At 47.6% G+C, this 18,747-nt stretch overlaps 1 protein-coding gene across 1 annotated transcript in view; it reads left to right on the top strand.

The window, feature by feature from the left end:
• Positions 1-18,747, top strand: part of Dnm3 (dynamin 3) — a 431,287-nt gene that overhangs the window by 138,005 nt on the left and 274,535 nt on the right. The window contains exons 7-12 of the mRNA XM_048810033.1: positions 2,335-2,433; positions 3,025-3,185; positions 6,736-6,878; positions 9,825-9,960; positions 12,004-12,071; positions 13,998-14,136. Of these exons, the coding sequence (XP_048665990.1) occupies positions 2,335-2,433; positions 3,025-3,185; positions 6,736-6,878; positions 9,825-9,960; positions 12,004-12,071; positions 13,998-14,136 (746 nt within the window). The remainder of the gene's footprint in view (positions 1-2,334; positions 2,434-3,024; positions 3,186-6,735; positions 6,879-9,824; positions 9,961-12,003; positions 12,072-13,997; positions 14,137-18,747) is intronic.

The raw sequence follows: 18,747 nt of genomic DNA, 5'->3' as shown, positions 1-18,747 counted from the left end.
TGTGTGTGTGTGTGTGTGTGTGTAAGAAGCCTGCCCCAGGCTCTGTGTCCTCTCCTTACCCTCTGGGCTTCGTCCTGGGGTCTGCACCATCCTGAACATTGCCTTCTTTTCTCAGTTTGGTCCTGCTTCCGGACATCATGTCTTCCTCTTGATGATTTACTCCTTTGTTTGTGGACACATTGTTTAATCTCTACCTGAGAAAATGAGAAAGGGGGGTAAGACCTTTTGGGAGTTTGCAAATCTGAAAGTCTCTTTTTCTACTGTCACATCTATTGATAATTTAGAATTCTAAGTTGGAAATTATTTTTTCCTCTTGGAGTTCTGAAAACATTGATCGATTGATTTAGCATTTCTGGCTTGCTGCTGGGAGGACTGGGGCAGCACAGTGATTCTCAATCCTTTTAATGTGACCTTTTAAAATTTGTCAGGGAGCTCTTTAGCATCTTTCATCTGTTCCTAGTGTTTGTATTGTATCTGAGGCCCGGTGAGCTCACTCAGTTTACAGATTCTTATCCTTGACTTATAGCATATTTCTAAACAGGATCTCTCCCTCCCTCTCGCTTTTCCGATTTGGTCTTTTTTTCCTGCCATGCCAGTTACTCAGATATTGGAGCTTCATGATCATCTCTCTAGCTTTTAAGGATGTTTTTCTATTATTTACTTCTTTTTCTTTTGTTTTCATCTTCTAACCCTTCTACTAGCACTTTCATTTCTGCTCTTGCATTTCTAATCTCTGGGACTTCTTTCATGCACCTTTCTTTTTATGGCCTTTTCTTCTTGTTCCATGAAAGCAATTACTTCTCTTTCCTCTCTGAAGATATTAATAAAAATGACAAAAATGTCTTCTCTCTTTTGCATTACCTTTGTGTCTCTAGGTTCTACTTCATAATGTCCATACGTAGTTATAGGTGGAATATTACCCAAAGCACTGTGTGGGTGAGCCTGACTTACTAAGTGGTTTCCTTCATGACAGGGTGATTCATTGGGCTGTTTAGTTCGGGTTCCTCTTGATGTCAGCAGTTGGGTTTTTCTCTTGGGGTGGTTAGTCTCCCCATGCCCAGTTCTCCCACCTCTTACTAGGGTGGGTCAGGTGATAGTCTGCCAGCCACCCTTTCCGGAAGTCAGACTAGGGAACTGGACTGGGAAGAGCAGATCTTGCCAGTTAGTATGTAGAGACTCAATTAATTACCTTCTTTCAATACCTGACCCCCAAGAGCCGTGTGCAGAGGTTTCTCCCGTTCCTAGCCCGTTCCTAGTTCAGTCTTCTTTCCATTAAATCAGATTTCCTCTTCTAAGAAATAGTGCTGCGAGACTCGTTAGTGTGTTTTTGGTGATGGCACTGTTCTGTACTCTATTCTTAGCCTTTTCAGTTTTTATTTCTTTGACTTCAAGTGCCCAGGACCGGGTCAGTGGTGACCCTGGTTTGCAGCACACTTTTGTCATTGGTTCGTGCAGAGCCTATTTGTTTATTAATAAGGTAATAATTTTTTAAAAATCCATATCAGGTTGGATACTTGGGCAGAAAGTTAAAATGTATGGTTTCCATTCATGTGTGGTTCAAAAATAAATTCATATATGATCATGTGCAGCGTGACAACTTTGGTCAGTGACAGACTGCATACATCTCGGTGGCCCCATAAGGTTGTAATGGAGTTGGAGATTCATATTGCCTGGTGACATCACAGCTATCATGACGTGGTTGGCCGTGTGTGCTTCTGTGTTGTTGTGATGTCGGTGTAAACAAATCTGTACTGCTGTGGTCAGAAAGTGAAGCAGCGTAATTATGTGCATACATAATACTTGACAATAAATGCGTTACTAGTTTATTTACCATACTGTTTTTAGAGTATATCACACCCATAAAGGTTGGCTGTGATTCAGTCTGCTGTCTTCCACTGGTGCCTGCTGTATCTCACATTCTCCTACATCTCACCTGATAGCATCAGAGATCACACTCAGAGTCACCTACACGATTCAGGTTTAAGTAGACCCACTCTCTGGTGTTTGCATGGTGATGAGACCCACTGAGGGTGTATTTCTCAGGAAACAGCCCCCCGGGTAGGTGATGTGTGACTGTTTAGAGTATTTTTGTGGCGCATCTGTTTTTCTCTCTCCAATGGAAAGTCATCTAATGAATACAGATGGGTGGTTTCCAAACCCTCCTCCTCGTGTAGAAATCGGCCAGACTGGGGTGACAGTGGATCGAGGCACAGTCAGAGAGAGGAACAGGAAAAGGACAAGAGTGTGAGCTGCACAGTTAGCCGGGAGACGCGTGGCCTCTAAGTTCGTTAGTCCCCTTCAGATGGTGTCCTAACGGGTTGGTTTATGATGCAGGCCTGAGAACCATCGGCGTCATCACCAAACTGGATCTCATGGATGAAGGGACGGATGCCAGGGACGTGCTGGAGAACAAGCTGCTGCCTCTTCGCAGGGGTACGTCCTGGGTCTGCAGAGGGCCTTCTTGGTACTATGTCAGAGACAACTGCAAGGCATGGGGAGGCACGGGCTTAATGATCTCCCTGTCCTCAGGCTTGGATTTATTATCAGCTACACTCTTTATGGAATGGCACTGTATTCCCATATGAGGTGTTAAAAATGATCCAAAATGAGAACTATTCCTTAAAATAACAGTGATAAGAAAAACAGGAAAAAGAAGAGGTTTGAAGGAGGGTGTAAATATTCACCATAGATTACACAAATATAGATACCATTCTGTTGTAAGTGTGATATTTACGATCCTGCAATACGGCACAACTGCAAAGAGTCATTCTCTCTTAAAATGCATGACTTTTAAATGTGAGGGGTATTATTCTGTCGATGTCAAAAGTTATCCCTAGGCAAGTCTGTGGTCTTTGTTAAAATATCATTGTCTCAATGGAGTTTTGTAAAGGGGCCCAGTCTTCAGGCCCCCAGACCCATTTGCCTACCTCACTCAGTCTGTTGGAGAGCCCTGAAATCTCCCTAGAACAGTTACAGGAGAGTGCCAAGCCCCATGGGGCTGTGTGGTGGTGTGTTTTGTTTCAGGTTACGTGGGGGTGGTCAACAGGAGCCAGAAGGACATAGATGGAAAGAAGGACATTAAAGCAGCCATGTTGGCAGAGAGGAAATTTTTTCTTTCACATCCGGCCTACAGACACATTGCTGACCGTATGGGGACCCCACACCTTCAGAAGGTCCTGAATCAGGTAAAGAAATTCTTTAAAGCAACAAGAACAGTTACAAAATGTGTAGGCCATTGGGATTTAAATATCTTATTTTTGAATTTCTCTTTTCTGAAGCAAGACGTCCAGCTTGAATGAAAGGGGTTTAAACAATGACTGTGAGTGCTCAGCTATGCTGGTACTGTGCCGGGAGCTGAGTTGGCCTTAGCTGAGGGGGCAGTCAAGGGGGCCGAGCTCACAGCACAGACAAGTGTCTCTTTAGGAGGTGAAGCCCGTGTGCATTTGAGCATGCATTCTCTTACCACAGGTAGTTCTCCTCAGCATTTAAACTTGTGTAGCTCTGAAACGAGGATCACTTGGGATCTGTCTGTGGAATACCAGCTGTAATGGTTAGGTTAGACTTTCTGCTAAAATTTGTTTTTTTCTGGTTTTGTTTAGGATTGATTTGTTCCTTTATTTAAAATTTTCAAAACAACAAATCCTGATGAAGTCACCATTGATTGCCACTAATCTAAAACGCTTTCCCAGATAACCCATTTTCCCCCAATAAATAGAATCGGATTGGGCCCTCTGTCTCCCTGCCCCGCCACACACGGCACACTCTTTTGTCACAACGCCTCAGCACACGTTCCCTGGTACATACGTTGCTTCCCCTGTTGTGGTCAAGCATCATGACCACATGCCCTGGTCCCTGGGTCACCCTTCCTGAGTTTTGATGACAGTGACTTTGATGGAGAGCAGTTTTCCTCACAGACATCCCCATTAGTTAAGCTTTCCCCCTCCATCTGTGAGCCTGGTCTGGTGGTTATGGACGCTCTGATATCAGATCCTTGAAGGGGTGAGTAGAGGTGGTCACAGTTAAGGTCATTATATCTGAACCATTGAGATAAGACAGCGGAGGTTTTAGAAAATAGGAAGGAGAGGTATACTTGTATTTTAAGTGACTTTGGTGACGTTCATATTCTTAATTAGGCTAAAAGAGAATTTGGAATCTCAGAGGCAGCACTTGGTTGTATCACTTTTAAAATATGAATACCCTTGAGGAGGAGTACTGGTTTGCCATGGAGGAACCGTGACATTCTCACCATGTGGTCAGCAGTGGTAAAACTTGTGTCAGACCACCACTTTCAACCCTATATTGGCCTAAGAAAATGACAAATAACCTGAAAAAATCCTATAGGAAAATCACTAATACCATTGGAAAGAGTTGGAAATAAATTAGGTTTTGCATATTTGAAAAATAGGAGATGATTGACCATTATGTTATGCAGGAGATTCCCCCACTTTTGACACAATTGGATTGTGTTGATTGAAAGTTGAACGCATTTTACCCTGAACATCCCTTCTGTATAATCGGTTTCAAAGGTTTTTGAAACTAGAACAACTTTCTTGCTAATTCTACGTGTGCCAGTCCTTCTGATTCTGAGGCACCATTTCCATAGACAATCTGTACAAAACTGTGATGATTGTGAGGAATGGAAGGAAACACCACCAGACTAGGGGGAGAGAAGGAGCACGTGGAGACGTGGACGGTGGCAGGGTCCTGGGAGGTTCTTAGGCCAAAGTAAAGACTGGGCTCTCCACCAAGGAGCAGTAGGGAGCTATTTAGGAGATCCAAGGGAGGGTATTGACAGGCTCAGGTCTGACGGTTAAAAAGAATATGGTATTGCAATAAGAAGACCAAGAGCAGGCCAGTTAGGAGTAAAACCAGGAAGGACAGGTGGCTAAAAATAATAAAAGTTACAGTAGCTCAGTCTCACGTAGGGCCAGTGGGAAGTGACACAGGAGATTTGAGGAATGTTTAGGAAAATTGAGAACTTGGTGACAGATGAGCTCTATTGGGTGACAGGTATAGAGTCAAGGACATTCCTCGCTTCTATGCTGATCTGCAGACAGCACTATAGGGAGCCCAGCAAGGGGAAGATGAGGTACTTGTTTGGGACAAGTTGAGGCTGAGGTGTCATTGACACACCCAGGAGGAGAAGTCATGCAGGAGTCCTGTCTGGAGTCAACATTGTAGCAGCAGCGGGTGTTTGTGTGTTTGCCGAAGCCCTGGGTGGAACGAGAAGAGGCCTCAGACCAGATCTGAGAAATTCAAAATTCCCAGTCTGGCGAGGAGCATGAATTGTTAAAGGAGACGGAGAAGGTGCATCCAGAATGGCTAGGAGAAGAGTTAGCGGAACCCAGGTGATGGCCACAGTGTCGCTTTACTGTTGAGAAGTCTGAGGAGCAAAGAGTGGAAACCAAGTGTGTTCACTATTTCCAGCTCACAGGCCCATTTGGCGGTTGCTGGTTTTTCATGGTGGCTGCTCCTCTTAGATTTGGGTCCTTGTCTCTTTGGACACTGCTCCTGGAGATCCAGTCCTCTGTTCTGTTTTTTCCTGATTCATACCCACAGCAGAAACTATCCCCACTGTGGCAGAGGAATGATAGAGAATAGTGACAGTTAATTAACTGCGGACTTACTGGCTGCATGTATTCGTTTAACTTGGACGCACATAAATCATCTTTATGATGAGTTAAGATCGTTTCTTCCATCAATCTGGGGATGTTTACTTTCCTTTTAAATTATTTTTGCTGCATTTCTGTGAAGTTCCTCTCTTTCTCTCAATTCTAAGTTTATTACTTAAGCAGATCAAGATGATCATCATCGTTTTCAGAATTTTCTGTCGCTACATTGCAGAAAGAACATAACGCAGAGAACTGAACAACCTTTTTTTTCCTCCCATGTTGGAGATTGAATGCAGGGGTGCTCTACCGTGAGCTGCATCCCTAGCCCTTTTTATTTTGAGACAGGGTGTCTCTAAATTGCTGAGGATCCCATTGAGTTGCCAGGGTGGCCTCAAGCTTGCAATTCTGCCTCGGCCTCCTGAGTCACTGGGACTTACAGGTGTGCACTACCCCACCCTTTCCCAACTTTGTTCTTCTCGAAGAGATTGTCTGAGTTGTTTTCACTGTATTGAGCTTGAGGTGGCAGCTGACCTCAGAGGAAATGCCCCCGGCCAGGTCAGGTGGAGTGGTCAATAGCAGAGAGAGCTTTCTCTCACTTAGTCATGCAGTTTTCTATTCAGTCTCTTGAAGGCACCAGCTGGTGTCCAGCCAGGCCTGACCTGGGGTCTAGAGGTAGAGGGGCCAGGAAGCACTGCCTGCAGAGGGCCAAGAAAGCAAGGGGCTGGCAGGTGCCGGTGGCAGCCCTGGCCACCTGAGCTCCCCTCGCACTGGTCCATTTGGCCTTAGAAACGCGGAGCAGCACCTGCAGCTCTTGGCTTCCTTCATTTCCACCCCGGTCTCAGGTCAGGTTCCTTCCTATAGGAATGATCTGATGGGTCGTCCACACTGCAGCGCTCCTGGGCAGCCCACTCGTGACATTGTGTGTTAACCAAAAGAGTGACTGTCAGCGGAGGAGTCTGGGCGTCTCCAGGGCAGTGGAGACTATCTACCTCATGGCCTCTGATGTCCGGGTCATTTCTAAGGTTGTGAATGACCAGGAACACAGTGGAGGCTGGTTCTTGTCTCATGAGTTCATCTTTAATCTACTGTAGACACACGTGTGATTTTGTTTTGTTCTCTTTAGCAACTTACGAACCACATTCGAGACACCCTGCCAAACTTCAGGAACAAACTGCAGGGGCAGCTGCTGTCCATCGAGCACGAAGTAGAAGCCTTCAGGAACTTCAAGCCCGAAGACCCTACCCGGAAGACCAAGGCCCTGCTGCAGTAGGTGGCTTCCTCCCCCCCTTGCTCACCTGGAGCTCGTGTCCTTGTCCTTGGCTGCCGCCTATTTGTCATGTTGTTGTTTAAGCTTAACAGAAGCAACAAAGTGGACGAGGCTCAGTGATACACAGTGACTCTTGAGTTTTTATGTCTTCTGGAAGTAATTTTTAATTGGATCCTGTTATTATGAATTTAACCAACTGCTCTTCCTCGTGTTCAATAATTGTCTTTCCAAAATTGACTTCAGTGAGTAAAGCCAGGAGTGATAACGCAGGAGGCTACTGTTTGTCCTTAGTCTTAGAAGTGAGTAAATACATGAAAACATCGTCTGACTTTTACAACCATTGGCATTGATGTCCCTTGTCCATATGATCTTTTTATTTCCCTTATTTCATGTGATTTATCTATGCGCATTTTTTCAATGGAACAAGAACCTGGAATTTAGTTAAAAAAAAATAATAACATACAGACAATAAGGCCATGTTTTAATTTATTTTCCTTTCTGGTAATGATTTTAATGTAGCACTGTAAAAATACAAATGTGAGAATTGCCAAACATCTTCTTCTCCATCCTACCCTGGGGCTGGTAGACTCACACCAGCGGCCTTGGGGCAGGATTATCAGTTGCTGGGACTCAGCGGCCGCCAGGTCTCACACATCTCCCTCACACTGACTGCTTCAGGCCTCGTCTTGTTCCCTAACCCTGTGCACAACTTGCCCAGGTCCACCTCCAAGACAGTTGTTGGTCACCTCTGTGGCACCTTCATCACCATTGCAGTCTCTCAATCAAAGCACCCTTAATTTGGTATTAGAATTCCTTTCTTTGTGGGGTGGTTTCCAACTATGTAAATGATTAAAATGTCATCTTAAATGCATCACATTTCCTCATTTAAAAGTTGACAAGCTATATAGCTCTTCCCTGTTACTCTTTCTTTATATTCTTGGGTGTGGTTAAGCACTTGTGAAAACTGTTAAAGACACAGGGGAAGGAGGTGGGTTCTCGCCTCTGACTTCGTGGGGCTCAGATGACAGGATTTCCCACTGAACTGTCACTTGCGAAGGCTGATTCAGCTCCCCTCGGAGTCCTCTCTTCTCCATCCTATTTCTTCCCTCCCTCCTGCCTTCCTCTCCTTTCCCCCTCCCTCCTCTAATCTCCGTGTGTGCTGTCCTCAGGGCCTGGCTCTGTGTTGCCCCCCAGGGAGTCAATGATGAATCCCTCTGTTGCTCCCAGGAAGGGTCAGGGTGGAGCAGGGGTACAGACACAGAAGCTATTAATTGTTTAGACACAGAGCTGATAAATGCCGTGTTTCTGGGAAGTGTGAAATGGTAGGAGCCCAGATGAGAAGGAGTTACACGTGAGGAAAGGCATGAGTCAGAGAGAAAATAACACTCGAGACCCTGAAGTAGGAGAGGACTTGTCCTGGGAAGGAGGAGGCTAGAGAATATGTGACCTTCAGGACAACTTGGTCTAGGATCAGTCAGGGGTCCAGGTGGGGAAAGAGCAGCCAAACTTGGATTTTCTAATCTTCTCCAGTGTTTGAAAGTATGTGTCCCGTTATTGCCTTTCTAGGTGTTTAAAAGTAACAGCACACACACGAAACAGAGCTGAGGCCAGTCACACTCTAGTTTTTCAGGCCTAAGAATTTGTGATTATTTAATTGGCCCACAATATTTTAGATGGTTTGGATTTTTTTTTCCTCGTAGATTTTGAATTTTTACCATTAGATTTTTTAAGTAGTTCCTATGTCAAAATTAGTAGTCCTCAGTGGAAGAGTTGTGTTCTCTTTCTTCTTTGTTTTAATCAGCTACCTTAAGAGAATTTATCCCTTCATTCAACAAATATTTAGTGAATATGTATCATGTGCCAAATTAGGGGAGATGGCTAAAATGCATGGCCCTTGTCCTTGGGGGAGAGATTGATAGGTGGACAGGCAGCGGCCGTGTGGGCCACTGCGCGCTGGGCTGGAGGCAGAGGAGGGGCCTGATCTGGGCGGCCCTAAGGAATGGTGGTGGGTAAGGAGGGGCGGGGCACTGACAGTGTCCTCCCCAGGTGAGCTGAGAGGGTGAGCATGGAGGAGTGCTTAGAGGTGGGCTCAGGGGCCACCAGGGTCAGACCATGAAGAACCCTGGGTGTCAGGAACCCCAGGAAGAGTTGTTGAGGGCTGAACCCAGGCAGCATCCCGGGTGGAGAGGAAGAGTCTCTTGTCTGTGGGACAAAAGGAGGAGGAGAATCAACAGTTGGTGGCTACCTGGAAATGCCAGGCAGGAGCACAGGTGACCTGGGGTCCCTGCCACCATGAGGGGAAAGTCGGGAGAGCAGGAGAATGAGCAGGTTGGGAGTAGGAGATGTCAGTGATTCAGTTTTAGGTGCATTGAGTTCAGAGAAAATCACTGTCCAGCAGGCAGCTGGGTATATGGCCAACAACTCCCAGGAAGCAGGGGCTAGCACCGAAGGTCGGAAAAACTAGTTCTTGATGACCCTTAAAGCTCTGGCCACCCTCAAGATCACCTGGGGCAAATTTATAGCATGAGGAGAGAATGGAGGAACCAAGAGTAGCCCCCAAGTGCGAGGAGGTTCACCTGGAGCATCTGGGACTGTGGACAAGGGTGAGGTCACAGGAGCTGAGCTCCATTTGACTATTTTACAAGTTTTATTGTGACACTTGAATTTTTATGTCAGGTATTCTTTAAACACCATTTCATGATTGCCGCCAAGTGAACAGAATGCAATTAAAGACAAAGATATTTAAGGTATTTACTCTAGTAACTGTCTGAAATAAATCTTAACAATGTGTGTTTCTTATGTTCTGAAAGCTGAACAAAGCGCAGTGTCAACTCCACCAGTAGGTGCCACTAGGAACCCCAGGAAAGGATAGCAAGGCGAGGCGAGGCAGAGTGGAGACCCGCCTGGCAAGCCAGCCACCTCTAACTCGACCGTCTCAATTCTAGGATGGTTCAGCAATTCGCAGTGGACTTTGAGAAGAGAATCGAAGGGTCAGGGGACCAAGTGGACACCCTGGAGCTCTCCGGCGGTGCTAAAATCAATCGCATTTTCCACGAGCGCTTTCCTTTTGAGATAGTGAAGGTTCGTACTCAGTGACATCTCCCCCTGCTTCATTTCCGTGTTCTGTTTTACCAACCTCTTGCCCTGACGCTACCTGAATGGTTTGGGTCAGTGATGGTCCTTTGAACAAAAACCTCTGTACTCGGGTAATGACATTCAGGAGAGAAATTTTCTTTTCTGATTTTTACTTAGTGGAAATTTCACAACATTCCAAGTCATTTCAACAAAAACTAGTTGAGATGTTGTCCAATTAAATATTTCCCAGGCCCTTCTATGACTCAGAGTTCTAGGGGCCACTGATGAAGATTTTAATTGGTCTAATAAAGAAGCACAGAAAATGAACAAATATGAACATAAAAAAGTGGTGCTTTGGCAATGGGAAGTGACAGCCACTTTTAATGGCATGTCAGGCAAGTTCTCTGTGAGCGAGGGACATTCAAGCCCCAGCCAGAAGCGCACGGAGAAGGTCTTCAAGGAGGGTGCACCTCGTGGGCAAGGCCCCAGGGCAGGTGAAGAGCCACGGGCTGGTGCAGAGCTGAGAAGGCAGAGGCGCCCGGGGATCCAGACGGGAAGGACCTGCTCAGTTCTCACAGGCTTCCGAGGTCGGGGTGAGGTGTTCACACTTAACAGTGGAGGGTTTTAAGCAGCAGTGTGACCACTTTGGCTAAATGCTAGAAAACACGGGGCCTGGTGGCCCATAAAGATCAAGAGAAGGGTAAGGTAAGGAGAAGAGTGAGGTCAGACCCAAGGCACGTCCACTGTCTACCACCTCAGAGCTCTCAAGAAGAAAGTAAAACATCAATGTAAACACTCAGTGAGGCCTAGGGTCTTGAGAGGGATCTTGTGCTCAGGAGAGACCCTAAAACTTCAATTTCTGTGGTGTCCCACTAAATGTCCTGGCAAGAGAGAGAGAGAGAGAGAGAGAGAGAGAGAGAAAGAGAGGTGCCTTTTGGGATTTGAGAGGTGAGGTCAGCAGGGCTTGGATTGATATGGGGGATGGAAGAAAGACTAGATGGGACTCCCACGGTTTTGGCTTCGAGCTGAGCGGTGGTGCCCATCAGATGAGGAGAATGAGGCAAAGCAGTGATCGTCTGGAGGTGTGAATGGGGCTCTGTTGTGCACTCGCTGAGTGTGAAACAAAGGCAGCTAAGTCGTTCCGGGGACTGCTACTTGCTCCTCTTGCTGTGGGCAGCAGACGGGTAAGTGGGTCGTTTTATTAAAGTGCGATGAGTGATGAGCTTCAGGGTGCTCTGGAGACAGCCCCCAGATGTGGATCCCAGCCCAAGTCCTCTAGGCAGCCAGGCTGCTGAGCTGAGCCTGCAGGACGGGCAGCCAGAGGAGCAGGAGGAGGTGGCAGAGGGGAGAAGGACAAAGGCTCCGAACTGTGTGGCCACAGGGTTGGTAGAGACCGAGGCAAGTCAAGGTTCTAGGGCATAAAGCACGAGGGAGGAATGGGCAGGAAGTGGGACTGGAGCGGCCGAGTCAGGTGAACCTGCGTTCGCGGGATCGCCTCCCAGGACTCGGCTCTGTGACACTTTGATCCTTCTTCCAAATAGATTTGTGGTACCCAGGGCTTCTGGGAAACGTTTACACAGCATTCTATCCTGTATTGGCTTGGCGAAATATTATTGATTTCCTTTTATAAAGAGCCCTGAACGCAGGTGGTTTGAAGTGGCCAGGGAGAAAAGAGGGCCATCGGTAACCTCAGGAAGGCGTGCTGCCGCCTGGCAGGTGACACTCTCACTTATGCAGGTTCATTGATAGGCAAAAAAAGAATCACCGAGTGGCCAGCTTAATGTCTAGAAGTCATCCTTTACGCCCAGCACCTCTTAAATACAATAAAGTTAAAACCTGCTGCACTCTAACTCCCAGAAATCCCTAGGGTCCTGCGTTGCCTTGAACTTCATATAAACAGATGTTTTGACCATCTGGGTTTAGCTTAGGAGAGACATGAGTATCCGTTTATTAGTAACTCAGTCAAGTTATTTTTATTCTGCAATATTCAACAACATTATTATTCAAAGGCATTAAGTGTCATAACCGTGGCTCATTTCGCATCTGCAGATGGAGTTCAATGAGAAAGAACTGCGAAGGGAAATCAGCTATGCGATCAAAAACATACATGGGATCAGGCAAGTTTCTGGTGTTTTCCTGTGTTCAGTTCAAACTACCAAAGAAAGGGAATGTTGCCTAGAGAAGTAGCCTCCTCATCCTCCGGACAGAGGCGGGTGCAGAGGCGGGAGGAAGAAATGGGACCCCTTAGTTTGGGCTCATTGCTAATTTCCTACAGTGCCACAGTGAGTTTTTTCCCCCAATGAAAACAAAACAAAACCAAGCTACTTTCTGCACAGTGGAAGACACAAAGAAGGGCAAGACCCTGCTCTCCACAGCCTGGGTTTCAGGGAGGGAGGCCCCAGGTGCTCCTGAGCACATCACTCCCACAGAGGAGACACTGGTTCCTTTTAATCGAGTTGTAGAACGAGACTGGGAAAGGGAATGACGGTGGTTACTTAGGAGTGGAACCCTGCCTGTTCCTAGGACGCTTGTCAGCCAGCCAAGGGTGCTGTGTGCGGACATATGCTTGTGTGCTTGTGAGAGCGGGATGTGTGCTTGTCTGTGTGTGTGTTCAGGTGAGGTGAATGTGTGTCTGTGCGTGTGTGCGAGGTGGGCATGTTCTTGTGAGTGTGTGTGCGAGGCAGGCATGTGCTTGTGAGTGCGTGTGGGATGGTAAAGCTGCAGTGGGCAGTGGGAAGAAGGAGAGGGAATGGCCTTGCTGAGGCTGGAGGGCAGGAAGGGCTCCCGGGAAGGAGGCAGGCTGAGCCCAGGGTAGAGGTGGGAAGGTGCGGCAGGTTTTGTGGGGCGAGGACTTTACACGTGATTGGTCGGAGGAAGGTGGATGGGAGAGCAGAGGGCCAGGGTGGACGGGGTGAATTGGGCCCAGATTTCCCCTGTGTAGAGTGAGAATGTTCTAAGTTACTTTCTTTAGTCTTTTCAGGCTGATATCGTAGATGAGTGACTAAAACCAGCGACATGATGTCTCACTGTTCTGTAGGGTGGAAGGCCAAGCTCAGGGTTCCAGCACAGGGGGCTCTGGGGAGGGCCTTCCTCTGGTTTGCAGGCTGCTGACTTTCCTGTGTCCTCCCTGGCAGACAGAGCTGGCCGGCTCCACAACGCCTCTATAGGGCATGATCCTGTCCACTAGGGCTCCACCCTTAATGGCCTACTGCCTCCCCAAAGCTCCACCTCCTGACACCGTCACACTGGGGAGAATTTCTAGGGGACACATGTTCTGTCCACAGCACTTTCTTCAAAGAACTATGATAATATTTTGAAACACATTTCTGGAGTTCATGTACAAAGGCCAAACATAATTTAACAAGTGAAAGTTAAATAAAAGCAACCTGAATGCAAGGTAACACAGCACATCCTCCCTGTACTTTAGATTTAGATGACTTACAATACCCAATCCTATCTAAATGCTATGTAAATAGTTGTATTTTTAGACTGTATTTTTCAGACAGTGACAAGAAATAAGTCTGTACATGCTCAGTAGAGATACAGTTTTTCTCTGAATATTTTCAGTTAGTAATGGCTGAATCCACAGAGGTGTAGCCCAACAATATGAAGGGCCCCCTGCATTTCCTTTTATTGGTTTGAAGTAGTGAAGTGACAGTTAAATGTTAGTTAAAACTTACATCATAAGTCAAGAAAATATATTGGGCATTTGTGTGGGAATGGTGGGCGAGGGAGGGAGGTCCTGGACATGGAATATAAGACCTTGCACACGCTGGGCAAGTGCTGTCCCACTGAGCTACATCCCCAGCCCTTGAGCATCATTTGTAGGTCAAGTTAACCTCCCGTAGATTGGCACTTATTGTGGTGTAGCACCATTAAAGGTGTTATTGTAGTGGTATTGTGGATAGAACAGATTGCTACATAACTTTTGAACCTGATCTAACTATGTGCTTACTTTAAGTGACAATTTAAACATTTTTCAGAGTATTGGGTGCCACTCCATGGTTTATATCTTAACACAGTCCTTTCTTTCCTATATCCAGGACGGGGCTGTTTACTCCGGACATGGCATTTGAAGCGATAGTCAAAAAGCAGATCGTAAAGCTGAAAGGGCCTTCCCTGAAGAGCGTGGACCTGGTGATGCAGGAGCTGATCAACACGGTCAAGAAGTGCACCAAGAAGGTGAGCTGGACCACTTGACCTCCCAGCAGGTGACCTGGGACCTACCCGCCACTCCTGTTCCATTGCATGGTCTCGCTCCCTGACCCCTGGCCTTGTCACAGACAGTTAGTGTTTGTCCAAGGAGGGACTGTGGAAGTGTTGGGTGGGAAGGGCTGTCCTGATGGGCAGAGGAATTCCTTCTTTAGCCCATTCCAAAGGTTGGCTGGGCCAGAGAGAGTGCCTGGGCTGAGCATCCATTAGAACAAGTGGATAAATGCCCTAAAGTCATGTTTCCTATGATGTGTGGGTGAAGGTGATTTCAATGAGAATCACTGATATTGTGTGTATTGATAAGAAAACGCTTGTATATTATCAATGGTTCCACTTGAGCTGCGGCATTTTGAGAAGAGCAGTGTATAGTGGTTTGGAGCCCAGCCTTGGAGGCCCACTTACCTAGATTCTGTGTGACCTCAGGCATCATTCTTAACCCCTCTGGTCTTGCTCATTTATGTGTGGATTGGGTTTATGTTGATCATGTCACCTCAGTGAGAAATAAAGGAGATGATTCCCAAAGTCTATGGACACCCATTGCTGATTGACTGTGGCAGTTGAACTCCTAGGAGGATGGAAGGAGTACCTCCTAGAGGGAACAGAAGAAGGTTGCTTAGGAAGGTGGTGCTTGGGGTAGGGTGGGCCTAAGCTTATGATAGCTGCCATAGGCACCAGCACCATCTCTCCATGTCCAGATAGTTATGGTTTTGTTAGTTTTTTTTTTTTTTTTTTTCAGCAGGGTTGAATCCAGGAGCATTTAGCATTTACCCACTGAGCAACATCCCCAGGCCTTTTTTTGTATTTTATTTAGAGACAGGGTCTCGGTGAATTGCTTGGGTGAATTGCTGAGGCTGGCTTTGAACTCGCTATCCTCCTGCCTCAGCCTCCTGAGCCGCTGGGATTTCAGGATGCACCACCTCTCCCAGCTGTTTTTGTTAGTTTGTTGTTAACTTCCCTTAAACAGAGTTATTCACCTCCCTGAAAAAACAGTGGGAAGAAGAGGAAGAGAACAAATGATGGCATGAATGTGAATACTGGTCCCATGACCAGTCAGAAAGGCTCAGCTGAAGGAGAGCCATAGGTAGTAGAGGCTGGCAGACTACATTCCCAGGTGGAGGCTGAAGGAGGACGACATGGCGGGAGCCTGGGACCCAGACGTAATTCTGGAGGTTCAGATTCCTCCCGAGAGCTCTAACTGCACTTTCCCTTCCCAGCTTCTCTTCCAAAACGGGAAAAGCCCCAGGAGATCAGGGAGGGAGGGAGGGAGAAGGCAGGAGAGAGCACACGGGAGAAAAAGCACTCTATCCAGCGCTCCTTCGGAAATGTGAAGCCAGTCACACGTCACTCCCTGCTGTCTTTGTCCACTCTGCAGAATGCAATCTGTCCTGTCACCTGTGTCTTTAAAGCTCTTCCACTTGATCTCTCAACCCATTTACAGGGTTGACCGGTGCTGCTTTCCCTGTGACCACAGGGACGGTCTCTGTGGCCACAGATGAGCTTAGAGAGAAGGCCTCTCCTGAGATTGCCCCTGTACTCTGGCCTCCAGCAACGAAGCTAGCTGCCTTCTTCCCGAGGGTCAATCGCCTTGAGTTTGTTCTCAAACCTAGTTAGCTGGCTGTCCTTATTTCAGTCGTGTACCTTAAATGAACAGTGAATAAACTGATGAAATACAGAAAGGCTGAGCTTTGTTTCTGTGCAAACAAAGCCAAATGCTTTGGAAAGTCTTGATAGATGTTAGCTACAAAACTTTGTTATTAACTGGGCAGAGGCAGGATAATGGTAAAATAATGTGTGTGGTTGGGGCTTATAAGAGTCTAGGTAGTTTTGCATTCAGATTATTTCACCAGTTTGATCAGGTCCTCTTCCTGCTTTAAAGAAAGCAGAACTGGGCATCACAGATGAAGGCTGTGGCTTATGTAAGACAGAAGATGCATAACTCCAAACAGCGGCACCATGTGCAGAGAGCAGGCCCTGGCCTTACATCAAAAGATTGGCACATGTGTGTACTTTTATGTTTTAAGTTATATAAAGTGTTTATGGTATGTATGAATCTTTTCTTTTATCGTTTCCTATTTTATCCAACTTACTGGAAATCACCGGTCGGCCTGGTCCTGACAGCCTGTTCCTGGACACTCACGGCTTTGTTCTTGCTTTCCAGCCTTTGAACTCCCCTTTCCATTATTCTCTCTGGATCAACATCCTGAATATTTTTACTGTCTTCTCAAAACATTCTATAGTCTGCGTTAAATAAAGTAAAACCTAGCTTTCTCCCTGAGATTATTGTTTACCCTGTAGCTTCCTTCATCAAAGGCCCGACCCTAAAACATTTAAGGGCCTGAGTCGGGCAAGACATTTGCCTACTTCTCTGTTTGTGGGTTCCAAATGCGATTTCATCACCTTCTTGACAAAGTCTTCCTTATGGTCTGGGTGGTACCTGTCCCTCCACCCTCAGTTGCAATATCTCCATCAATCCTGGCTGTTCCGTGCGTCTATCAGGATGTTTGGAACCTGGCTGACATTTTCCCTCTCCATCCCAAGTTCGCCTTCAGTGGGGAAGACGTCAGTGCCCATGTAGTCATCGTGCCCGGCACCACTCTTCTTGAGATCTCCGACTCCCTGTGTTCCCTCCTCAGTCCCCACTGGCAGGGCACTTCCGTGACCTCTTGTGGCCCTCGTCCTCATCAGCACATGTTTTACCAGGAGGTGGCAGACTCCGACTCTAGGGTTTGCAGGTTGCTCACCGCTCCTCCCTGACTTTGGAGCTGAGCTAACTGGAGAATTGTTGGAAGAACTTGGCAGAGGTTTGGAATTCAGGGTCCACTTGACAGTTCTAGGTGTAGATTGGAAAGCCGGCCTGGGGTCTGCTGCTTCCAGCAGTGAACCTTGGAGCCCACCACGGTGGAGAGGGTTGGAGGGGACCACCTTTACTTTCCTGGCCTAGCGGTTCAATCTGCTGGAATTAACTTTGTCACCTGTTGAAACTCCAAGAGGGGGGAAATTTTTCATTTTGTTTTGTCTCTCCCCCAGATTGCTGAGGAATCAAAGATAATTATCCCATTTGTGTGGTTGGTGCCACAGTATGCTGCTCAGTGGTGCTTCAGGGTGTTGTTTTGGGGTGCACTGTGATCATCCGTAGCAGTGGGGTCCATCATGCCGTATTTGTACATACATGCACACAACATCCACGGATCAGTCTCATTCCCGGGTACCTTCCCTCCCGCCCCCCGGGTCTGCCCTCTCTATGTCCAGGGTATTATTCATCAGTGACTTCCTCGGTGCTTCAGGGTGGTGATGCTGAACTTCTCATTTTCTCTTGGGGTCACCTCCCTTGTAACTTTGCTCCTCACTTTCACTCGTGATTTCATCGCCTGGAAGTGGGGCCGTTAATGTCTTGTCCTCTGATCCCTAAGCTTCCTTATCCCTGACCAAGGCTGGACTCGAGCCCATATCCCCACTTCCTTAGAGAACTGGCTCTTCGGGTTCTTCCGTTTCCTGTGCTGCTGCCTCCTCCGTCACGTGTGTGGCCTCATGTGTGCCAGGCAAGCGCTGCACCAGCCCCTCCACCACACATTTAAAAAATCAGCACTTAAGTTTTTATGTCTCTCCTTATTTAAAGAAAAACAGTGACCATAAACCCATGGTCAGCCATGCCTTTCCTGTTCACGGACAAACTTCTTGGGGACAAAAGTAGTTCATGCTGTGTCAGTCAGCTGTTCCTCACTGAGACACGATACCTGAGAAAAGCAACAGGTTGAGGAAAGATCTATTTTGCCTCCTGTGTTTAGAGGTTGCAGTCCGTGGTTGGCTGGCTCCAAGGCAGGAACTCCATGGTGGGTGGGTGTGGCCGAGGAAAGCTGCTCAATCCGTGGCAGCCGGGGAACAGAGAGAGACAGAAAGGACTGGGGACAGGAGATACCCTCCCAGGACGTGCCCCAGGGAGCTGCCCCACCACTGACAGTTTCCACCACCTCCCAGTAGAACATTCCGCTCTCAGTGGATCGATCCTGACAGGTGAGAGCCCTGGCGATCCAGCTGCTTCCCAGGGCCCCTCCGTGAACGTCACTGCCCTGGGAACAAGCCCACACATGAGCCTTTGGGGGGCAGTCCACAGCCAAAGCACAGCGCTTGCTGTCTAGTGGTCCCTTCTCAGTTAACTCCCCAGCGGTCACCTGGTTTCCAGTCCGTCTGTCTGCCGTTGATCCCTTCCTGATGCGCACCTCCATGGGGAGCGCTGTTCCCCTGGTCTGCCCTCTTTCCCTGACCACTCCTCCACTTTCTCCTACAGGGTGTCCACAGGGACCTGCCTATAAACTGGCCTCCCCCGTTTCCATGCCGTTGGCGTTTGTTCATGTGACCCCCTTTGGAGGGCCTCCCTTCCCCTCCTTTGTCACCTGCCACCGGTTCTGGGTTTTAAAGATGCAGGCGGTCGCCGTCTTTCCTGACGCTCTTCCTAGAGGCCCTCTGTGTGTCCGTGCCCCTTCTCTGCTCCTCGTCCCTTGTCCGTGCTTCCATCCGCACCTTCTCTCTCTCTCTCTCTCTCCCTCCTTCTCTCCCTCCCTCTCCCTCTCTCTCTCTCTCTCT

This window comes from Marmota marmota, unplaced genomic scaffold, assembly GCF_001458135.2.
Source record: "Marmota marmota marmota unplaced genomic scaffold, marMar, whole genome shotgun sequence".
Taxonomy (NCBI): domain Eukaryota; kingdom Metazoa; phylum Chordata; class Mammalia; order Rodentia; family Sciuridae; genus Marmota; species Marmota marmota.
This window is presented reverse-complemented; position numbering and strand designations above follow the sequence as displayed.